Consider the following 11261-nt stretch of genomic DNA (forward strand, 5'->3'; position numbering starts at 1 on the left):
ATGTCAGATCCAGACGACACTTCAGAAGGTAAGTCAGGGCCTCCCTGGTGGGTCTGTGGTGAAGAATCCACCTGCCAACGCAGGAGACATGAGTCTAATCCCTGGTCTGAGAAGATTCCACGTGCTACAGAGCAGCTGAGCCCGTGTGCCACCACTACTGAGCCTGTTCTCTAGACCCTGTGAGCTCTAACTACTGAACCCACGTGCCGCAATTATAGAGGCTTGACACGGATGGTGGAGAAGCTTAGTAGCCTCATCTGAGGACAAACTCAGTCAGAGGAAATGCCAAGTCTGAGTCTGAATTCCAGATCTTCCCTTTGTTAACTCATAATTCCTCTGATCCTTGAGAAATGGGCATCTGATCCCTTTTAGGAGGATGATTAAGTCAGAGTATATAGGCTCCACCAAGAAATCTGGTTGAGATTTCTGCAAATTTGGAAAGCTCATCATTTTATTGAGAATTGAGTAGATTTCAGGGCTTCTGGTAAGCTTCAGGTGTGATCTGATTCAGCCACTCAAATCTTTTAAAATGGTAATGGTTAGAGATCTTGGTTTTACAGATAACCAAGCCAGATCACCATTGTTTACAGTAAAGTCTATGCATAGTAAGGGTTTTTTTTTTTTTAATCCCTTTAATTGTTTTTTTCCACTCCCTTAAAAATCTTTGAATGACATTTAATTATAATATAGTCAAATGTTTCCATCTTTTTTCTTTAATGGTTTGCTCATTTTATATGTCGGAGAAGGCAATGGCAACCCACTCCAGTACTCTTGCCTGGAAAATCCATGGATGGAGGAGCCTGGTAGGCTGTGGTCCTTGGGGTTGCGAAGAGTTGGACACGACTGAGTGACTTCACTTTCACTTTTCACTTTCATGCACTGGAGAAGGAAATGGCAACCCACTCCAGTGTTCTTGCCTGGAGAATCCCAGGGACGGGGGAGCCTGGTGGGCTGCCTTCTATGGGGTTGCACAGAGTCAGACACGACTGAAGTGACTTAGCAGCTTAGCAGCATTTTATATGTAATTTCAAAGTCCATCCCTACTCAGAGTTCATAAAGACATTCCCCAACAATGCCTGCTAATAGATTAAGCATTTATTTTTATTTATTTGGGTGCACAAGGTCTTAGTTGTAGCACTCAAGATCTTTTTTTGCATCATGTGGTATTTTTAGACGCAGTGTTCAGGCTTCTCTAATGACACAAGAACTTAGCTGCTCCAAAAGTGTTAGACTTGTTACAGAGTCCAAGCTCACTCTGCTCTGCTGCACCACAGGCAAATAAATCCAAGACGAGGTGCTGCGGCAAAGAAGAGACTTCGTTCGTTACGAAAGCCAGTTGATGGAGATGGCAGACTAACGACTCAAAATAACCATCTTATTGGGGTCTGGATGCCAGCTTGTTTTATAGAACAGAGATGGGGAAGGTGAGGAAGTAAAGTTAAAAAAAAAAAAAGTCAGAAGAGAGAGAGATAGTGAGGAAGTAAAGTAAAAGGGGCAGTAGTCTTGCAAAACATCTCCAGGACAACTGGCCTTCAGTGGTAATGAATGTGAATGCCCTGCAGGCATTCACAGAGGGGCTGATCAGGTCATCTCCCTGTGAGCTGAACAAAGGACTTTAGTCTAACTGTCAGGCTGAAGGGCGGGGTTCTCTGAGGCTGGCCATTATATATGATTATGGGTTGTTCTAGCAGTCAAGAACCTTCCTGCCAATGCAGGAGACACTGGAGACTCATGTTTGATCCCTGGGTCAGGAATATGCGCTAGAGGAGGGCATGGCAACCTAACCCAGCATTCTTGCTTGGAGAATCCCCATGGACAGAGGAGTCTGGTGGGCTACACCAGTCCATGGGGTCACAAAGAGTCGGACACAACTGTAGAGACTTAACACCCATGCATAATAACAACAGCAATGAAAAGCAAGTCAAAGAAACAGTTCCAACATGGAGTCAGAATTGGCTCTTCCTTGCAACAATCTTAGTTCACCAACCAGGGATCAAACCCATGTCCCCTGCATTGCAAAGCAGATTCTTAACCACTGGACTACCAGGGAAGTTCCAGCAAAGCCTTTTTAAAGACAAGATGAGAGAGGGGACTCCCAGGTTAGCTTATGCACAATTCTCTGGTTCATGGTGGGGTAACAGGTCTTCCTAGGTGGCTCAGGGGTAAAGAATCCACTTGCCAGTACAGCAGATGTGGGCTTAATCCCTGGGTCGAGAATATCCCCTGAAGAAGGAAATGGCAACCCGCTCCAGTATTCTTGCCTGGAAAATCTCCTGAACAGAGGAGCCTGGCAGGCTACAGTCCATGGGATCGCAAGGAGTTGGACCTGACTTAGTGACTAAACAAGAGGGCGATGTCACAGGGATTAACATTATCCATCCTTAGGCACCGGTAGGTCTGGGGGCTACAGGCTCATGGTCATCAAGTAGTTAAAATCTTCCATTTGGTGGGGCTTCTAGCTTCTGTACAAGGACTCAGGAAATGCTCATGAAATATTATTATCTTGGTATTTCAGAGAAGAGCTGAAGGAGAGGATATGGGGTAGAGTCTCCTCAGGCAAGGCCCATAGGGCCCTACTTGGTTACATTAGCGGTATTTAATACAGCGTATATATATATATGTATTTTAACTATCTTATTTTGTTGGCTGCACCGTGTGGCATGTGGGATCTTAGTTCCCCAACAAAACATTGAACCTGTGTCCCCTGCATTGGAAGTGTGGCATCTTAACCACTGAGCCATCAGGGTTAGTCCCTAATACAGTGTATATTTTAATGCTTTGTATGTATGTGTGGCTCCACTGAAATGTGATGCCCATGAAAACAGTATTATTAGTATCTGACTTTTATTAGAGCAGGTTTAGCTTCACAGAAACATGGAGCAGAGGGACAGAAATCTCTGTCAAACCTCCTGTTCCCACACAGGCATTGCTCCTCCCAGTAGCAACCTCCCACACTGAGTGGTGCATACATTACCGTTGATGAACCTGCATCAATAGGTCCCAATCATCCAAAATCTATAGGGTTCATTCTCTGGGTTTAGGAGAGCAGTGATCTTGGTTTCCCATTTCATTGCTGGTGTTCCTAAAAGAATACCTGAATTTGAGAAAAGTTATAAGTCAAACTGGGATGAATGACAAGGATAAAATCATGTACATTGGACTGAGTTGTTCATATTCCTCTCTCGCAAAAAAAAAAAAAAAAAAGAATCCAAACTCGGGATTCAAGGGATCCATATTTAAATGACCCTTTCCTGTGGTGGGGCTTCCTTTGTGGCTCAGTTGGTAAAGAATCTCCCTGCAATGCGGGAGACCTGGGTTCACTCCCTGGGTTGGGAAAATCCGCTGGGGAAGGGAAAGGCTACCCACTCCAGTATCCTTGCCTGAAAAAATCTCATGGATAGAGGAGCCTGGTGGGCTACAGTCCATGGGATCCCAAAGAGTTGGGCACTGAACTACTCACGCTTACTTTATGATCTCAATCCTTGCATCTCCTTCTATCTAGAGAAGCACTAAATCCCTTCATGGTGACATCAGATCTTCATGACTAACAAAATCCTTTTGTAAAATGAGTGCTTCATGGCCTTGAACTCCCCCTTCACCAAAACCTTATATATTGACTTTCCCCCACTGCTGCTTTGGAGCAGTCTCTCAGAGCTATCTGAGATGCTGCCTCCCAGGCTGCAGTCCTCATTTTGCCCCAAAGAAAATTTAACTCACAACTCTCAAGTTGTGCATATTTATTTTTGGTCGACATCATCCACATTGTTTGTGAATATCTGAGCATTTCAGTCACTGGAGAGGCAAGCTTGACCTCTGGGGAGAGGAAGGGGGAAATTCAGGCTTTTGAAAATGAAACTGACTTTAGCACCTCATTCCTACCTTTCTCTCCTTCCTAGGAAAATACCACAAGCACTCAAAAAGGAAATGAACCATGTTCATGGAGAAACAGTTGGCATATTTAAATTTTCTTAAAAAAAAAACAAACCCCATACCCTACCCTTGGCCTCCAGAGAGAAATGGCCTCAAAAATGGAGCTACATCCAACAGTCCTGCAGGTCAGAAAACAAGCCCCATCTCACCAGGCCACTTCATTTGTTGCTGTTCTTCGGTTGCCAAGTCGTGTTGCAACCCCGTGGACTGCAGCCTGCCAGGCTCCCCATCCTTCACCATCTCCCAGAGTTTGCTCAATCCATGCTCATTGAGTTGGTGATGCTATCTAACCATCTCATCCTCTGCCACCCCCTTCTCCTCCTGCCTTCAATCTTTCCCAGCATCAGAGTGTTTTTCAATGAATTGACTCGTTGCATCCAGTGGCCAAAGTATGGGAGCTTCAGCTTCAGCATCAGTCCTTCCAATGAATAACCAGGGCTGATTTCTAGGATTATTCCTGAAGCTTGATACCACTGCAATCCCCCAGACTCTGAAGACCCAGACTACTACCCATACCCTATTACCCTCTCTCCCAACCCCTAGAGCAAGATGGGCAAAGTTTTTGTGTAAAGGACCAGATAGTAAACACTTGTGAGTCATACAGTCTCTGCCACAACTGTTAAATTCTGCCTTGATAGCAGCATAGGAGCAGCCATCCAGGTTGTGAAAACAGAAAGATGTGTCTGTGTTCTCATAGGGGCTTCCCTGTGACTCAGACATCAAAGGATCTGCCTGCAATGCAGGAGACACCCGTATGATTCCTGGGTCAGGAAGATCCTTTGAAGTCGCTCAGTCGTGCCTGACTCTTTTTGTGACCCCGTGGACAGTAGCCTGCACCAAACTCCTCCGTCCATGGGGTTTTCTAGGCAAGAGTACTGGAGTGGGTTGCCATTTCCTTCTCCAGGGGATCTTCCCAACCCAGGGAACGAGCCTAGGTCTCCCGCATTGTAGACAGGCGCTTTACCATCTGAGCCACGCTTGCATGCCTTTATGGAGGATTCTTTAGGGAAGGAAACGGCAACAACTCCAGCATTCTTGCCTGGAGAATTCCATGGATATTTTGTGTTCCATACGACTTCATGGACACATATTAGAAGTTCATATGTTATTCACATGTCAAAAATTATTCTTCTTGTGCTGTTTTTTTTTTTTTTTCTTCCAACCATTTCAAAATGTAAAACCTCTTAACTTATGGGCCATACTGAAACAGATGGTGGATCACACAATTACCTTCAAGTGGATTGTCTTAAACTAATCTCTCTCTTTATGCCTCCAAATTCCAGCTGCAGTATTTGTACCATTTCCCTTTATTGTTTAGTCATTCAGTCACGTCTGAATTGGACATGATTATAGCCCTCCAGGCTCCTCTGTCCATGGGATTCTCCAGGCGAGAATACTAGAGAGGGTTGCCATGCCCTCCTACAGGAAATCTTCCCAAATCAGGGCTCAAACCCACATCTGCATTGGCAGGCAGGTTCTTTACCACTGAGCCACCGAGGAAGCCATGTGTTCTCCCTACCTTGCCGGGGTCCAGCCTCGGCAGGATCCAGGGGGCACCCTCAGGATGAACAGCATCGGCGAGAGAAGGAGAGAAGACACATGAGACCCGCCTTGATAGGGCCAAGCCTGCGAGGGGGAGAGAGAGAAAGAGAGAGAGAGAGAGAGAGAATGACCAGATGGGGGTGTTTGCAGGGTCTGGCAGTGTCTGGCAATGCTTTATTTTTTACCACAGCTTTTATACCCTAAGTTAGTACATTTCTAAGGGGAAGATAGTTTAACATTACGTCAGCTTGTCCTTCACAAAACCAGAGTGTTTTCTGCATACTTCTTTGTTTATGAGGGTCTTGTATATTATCTTCTGGCCTTAGGGCCTATTAACATTTTATGCAGGTCAGGTGAATGTAAACCTATTTTCTGTTTCTATGGTGACCTTAACTGAAAGGTAGCAGTCTCACAGGGCAACAGTACAGAGTAGAAGTATAACCTTGTTAAAACAAAAATTAATCCTTCTGCAGAAGTTGTCAGTTGCGTTTATCTAAGAAGTTTACCCCACACTGACTCTGTGGCTTCAGTGAGGCAGCCTCTGCCTAGCACTCCTGACTGCAATTAACAACCATCTCATTGTTACCACACTAGAGTGGTATTTCTCTGGGCTCTTATTTCTCTAGATCTTTAGCTATATTAACAGTGGTTTCTGTAACACAAACTTAGCACATTAAGAGCAAAAACACAGCAAGCAAACGTCAACCCAATAACCACCTTTAGAATTTTTCTTATGTTTCCTAATAGGACTTCCTCACTCCCCGAAGGGCTCTATGTCTACTAGGGCCTTTATATGATCAGGTTCTTTATGCTATTTTATGATTAGGGTATTAATATAAGCAATCATGCATATTAGTACCAAGGGCATAAATGCATTTGCCAAACAAACTAAAATACCAGCAAAGCAGTTTAAATTAAAACACTCCTTTCACCCTGGATAATCTCATAAAATACCACCCCCTGGGAAACTTATTGATTAAAGTTCTAAATTGATTCTTATTTGGGAGGAGATCGGGGAAGTTTCTGCCTGTGTCACAGAAATTAGGGAGTAGTCTATTGAGGCAGGCATCAGAAAGACAGATATCATCTTTAAGGTGAGCGCCGGGGGCAGCTTTTCGAAACCCCTGAAGACCCGATCCGCCTTGCCCGTCAGGCTTTCTCCCTCGTGACCTTGTCATGGGCGGGATCTCGTGTGCCGGCTCCGGCACTACCCTTCACCAATACTCTTTTCACAATCTCTTTAGCAGTATTTCCTGAACTCTGCCCCTTGTCTTTACTTCAAGGTCAATACTTTGTCCTAGATTGTGTAAACACTTTTCTTATCTAACTTAGTGGCCTCTGTAAAGCTCCAGTCAACTTTGGAACATGCCCTCAGATCAGTTATCAATGTTGTTGCTTAAAATGTTTCTTTTTGGGGAAAAAAAAGATTTTGTTTAGGGACAGTCCGGTGGTTAAGACTCCACTTTCCACTGCAGGGGGTGTGAATTCCACCCCTGGTCAGGGAACTAAGATCCTGCAGGCTGAGCGATACAGCAAAAAAAAATATATGTGTGTGTGTGTGTGTGTGTGTGTGTGTGTGTGTGTGTATGTATTTTAAAAAGGGATTTCCTGGTGGTCCAGTCTTAAGACTTCACCTTCCAAAAATAAAAAATTTTTAAAAAAAAGACTTCACCTTCCAATGCACACGGTGCAGGTTCAATCCCAGGTCAGGGGCCTAATACCCCTCTTGCCTCGGGGCCAAAAAACCAAAACATAAAACGAAAAAAAGAAAAAGAAAATAGAAGAAATATTGTAACAAATTCAATGAAGACTTTAAATATGGTCCACATCAAAACACCTTTGTAAAAAGATTGTCACTTAACCTTTAAGGTCCTTCATAATCTGACTCAAATCCTTTTGTTTTAGAATATAACTTTCAAGTTTACATTTTTTTTTTGACTTTACATTTTCAAGTACAATTTTCCCAGGCAATTTAAAACAAAACAAACCAAAAAATCAAAAATAAGTGAGGGGTCAAATCTGGCCCAGCAGTGGACCATGTACAGATATCCGTGCTATGGCACCCCCTAGTGATGACCACTTTGCTTTCCTGTACCTTGCTCTTTATAGTTTAAGTTATAGTTTTTCCAGAAATCATGTAGGGATGAGAGAGCTGGGCCGTAAACAAAGCTGAGCACCTAAGAATGGATGCTTTCGAATTGTGGTGCTGGAGAAGACTCTTGAGAGTCCCTTGGACAGCAAAGAGATCAAACCAGTCAATCTTAAAGGAAATCAACCCTGAATATTCATCAGAAGGACTGATGTGGAAACTAAAGCTCCAATACTTTGGCCACCTGATGCAAAAAGTGGACTCATTGGAAAAGACCCTGATGCTGGGAAAGATTGAGGGTAGGAGGAGAAGGGGGTGACAGATGGTTGCATGACATCACAAACTGAATGGACACAAATTTGAGCAAACACCAGGAGATAATGCCGGACAGAGGAGCCTGGTGTGCTGCAATCTATGGGGTCGTAAAGAGTGGGACACGACTTAGGGGATGAACAACAGCAGCAAATATGTTGCTCTGGGGGCTCAGATCCCTGCCTCACTTTCTGTGCCCACAGCCTCCTTCCCGATTCTCCCTGGCCATAGGTTGGCAGGGGTTCCACAAGCCGAGATGTGGAACCAGAGCCATCCTCAGCTAGAAGCATTCATTTAGTTGAGTAAAATAAAAATGCTTCTGAAACCTCACATGGTTCATTAACCCATTGATCCTCTCTTCTCTCCTCAGGATTGGTTCAAGAATCATAGAGTGAAATTCAAGAAAGCCAAAGACGAGGATTTCCCATCAGAACAGTGAGAAGTTCAACAGTGATTCTCTGAGGTCATGGTCAATATTGGCTCTGCCAAGGAGAACGTGGCTGCACCTCCAAGGTCCTCTCTGGTGCCTCCCTTGAATCCCTAGTTCCTACAGATCCTCAGATACCTTCCTTCCAGCTCAGCATACGGCCTGCCCTGAAGGATCTCATAGACCATTCTCTGGGCCACAAAATGGTCCATTTTGGCTGCTGCCAAGACCCGAATATATACTGCCTCTATCCCATTGTGGAATCCTGAGCTGTCTCTACAAACCTCAATTCTAACTATTTGGGCTCTTTTTTTTTGCCACAAAGCTCTAAGAGAAGCTAGGCCCAGAAAGTCACATGTTATGATTTGTCATGATTCTGATCCCAAGCTGGAATCAAGATTGCTTGGAGGAGTATCAACAACCTCGGATATGCAGATGACACCACCCTTATGGCAGAAAGCAAAGAGAAACTAAAAAACCTCTTGATGAAGGTGAAAGAAGAAAGTGGAAAAGGTGGCTTCAAACTTAACATTCAAAAAACTAAGATCATGACATCCAGTCCCATCACTTCATGGCAAATAGATGGGGGAAAGTGCTCTCATCACAAAAAAGAAATGAGAATTGTGTGATGGGATGGAGATGTTAGCTAATGCCATGGCGGGAATCATTTTATCATATATAATTATATTCAATCAATATGCTGTACATCTTAAGCTTACACAATGTTATATGTCAATTACATCTCAATGAAACTGGAGAAACAAATTTTAAACAAAATCTGTGCATTTTATTTTGCATAATTTATGCCTTGATAAAAAATAGCTATATAATAGGACTAGTAAGGACAGTTATCTTCTTTTTTCCTGCTTCTTTGTTTTGATTTTGTTTCTGTTTTTGTTTTTTTTTTCTTCAGTATTGTTCAGCTAATAAGATTTAGTCATGAGACTTCACTGGTGGTCCAGTGGTTAAAACAATGTGCCCCCAATGCAGGGGGCCTGGGTTCAATCCCTGGTCAGGGAACTAGATCCCATGTGTCACAACCAAGACCCAGCACAGTCAAATAAATGGACAAATATTTTTAAAAAATTAGTGTTGGCTTGTTTTTCTACTTCCTATACTATGGTCACCTCCCTATTATTTTATATCTGACGACCACTCAAATATCTCCAGTCTCCCAACTTCTCTCTTTATTTTTTCTTTTGCTCTCCACCTACCCCCCCCCCCCACCTACTTTTCTTAAGGCAGTGGAAGGGACTTCCCTGATGGTCCAGAGGTTAGGACTCCCAGCGTCTACTGCAAGGGGCCGAGGCTCGATCCCGCTTGGGGAACTAAGATCCTACAAACTGTGGGGCATGCCCCGCCCCCAAAGATAATGGCAATGCCATAAAATCTTCCAAAGAGTTCTCAGGCTCCTGATTCCTTCCTACTAACCCCTCTCCCTGATGTTCGGCATTTACGAATACAGAAAAGCGGGATCAACAGATCATGTACTTTGACGTGAACCCGTAGGATTTTGTACTTGCTGCTGTTATTCAGTTGCTCGATCGTGTCCAACTCAGGTAGACACCGAAAGCCCTGCGCACCTGTCTCACAAAGACATCCTACATTTGTGTGTCTACAGTGCTGACGTTTTGGGGGTTTTTTTGGGGGGGGCGGTGAAGTGTAGTTGATGTGCTGAGATTTTGTCACTTCTCATCCACACAGGAGCTTCAGAACAGTGGGTGGGCTTCACCTCCCATTTTCCAGCCCTCTTCTCAATGTGTACTCCCCACCCGCAAGTTCCCTCTTAGTCGTGACGCTGCACTAGAGGTGGCCTAAGAGAATTCCAGTTTCTTTCTCTCACTGTCTTTCCCACCAGAGGCAACCATTCTAACATGTCTCGTGTTCCTCATTCTACTGTGTTTGTTTTTATGTGTGCGTGCATGCTCAATGGCTCAGTCATGTCTGACTCTCTGCAACCCCATGGACTGTGACCCCCCACCAGGCTCCCTGGTCCATGGGATTTCCCAGGCAAGATTACAGGAGTGGGTTGACATTTCCTTCTCCAGTTAATTATACATATACAAATTTTAATATGTATGCATACATACACATGTATACATTCAATGGACATGAATTTGAGCAAACTCTGGGAGATGGTGGAGGACAGAGGAGCCTGGAGGACTACAGCCCATGGAGTCACAGTCAGATGTGACATAGTGAATGAACAACACATACACATGGGCAGGCATACCTCACTTTTCTGCCCGTTGAAGATACTGCTTTTTTTTTTTTTTTTTTACAAATTGAAGGTTTGCAGCAACCCTAGGTTATCAGATGGTTGTTAGCTTGTTTTTTTGGGCGTCCTGGGTCTTACTTGTGACATTCAGGATCTTTGATCTTAGTTGTGATATGTGGGATCTAGTTCCCTGACCAGGGATCAGACCCAGGCCACCTGCACTGGGAGCAGGGAGTCTTAGTCACTGGACCACAAGGGATATCCCAGCGTTTGTTTTTTGGTAATACAATGCTTTTTTTTTTTAATTTTATTTTTATTTATTTATTTGACTGTGCCAGGTCTTAGTTGTGGCATGTGGTATCTAGTTCCCTGACCAGGGATCGAACCTGGGCCCCCTGCATTGAGAGTGCAGAGGCTTAGCCATTGGACCAACAGTGAAGTCCCAAGTGCTTTTAAATTAAGGAGAGTACATTGTCCTTTCGGACAGAATGCTTTGCACACTAAATAGACTACACTGTAGTGTAAACACAACTTTTACACGCCCTGGAAAACTAAAACTTGTGTGACTCTCTTTATTACCATGTTCTCTTTATCGTGGCCATCTAAAACCAAACTAGCAACATCTCTGAGATACACCTGTATTAGCTCTTCACTTTGGGTCATGTCAATTATTTCTTTAATTATATTTAAATTCGTTTATTTTTAATTGGAGGATAATTGCTTTACAATATTATGCTGGTTTC

At 43.8% G+C, this 11261-nt stretch overlaps 1 protein-coding gene across 1 annotated transcript; it reads left to right on the top strand.

Annotated features, from left to right (window-relative positions):
• On the top strand, positions 1-8569 carry DPRX (divergent-paired related homeobox). The gene is given in 5 exon segments (XM_065919463.1): positions 1-28; positions 3897-3970; positions 3972-4055; positions 8077-8104; positions 8418-8569. Coding segments are annotated over 5 exon segments (366 nt in total).
• The last annotated feature ends 2692 nt before the right edge of the window (positions 8570-11261 follow it).

Source organism: Muntiacus reevesi, chromosome 2 (genome assembly GCF_963930625.1).
Source record: "Muntiacus reevesi chromosome 2, mMunRee1.1, whole genome shotgun sequence".
Taxonomy (NCBI): domain Eukaryota; kingdom Metazoa; phylum Chordata; class Mammalia; order Artiodactyla; family Cervidae; genus Muntiacus; species Muntiacus reevesi.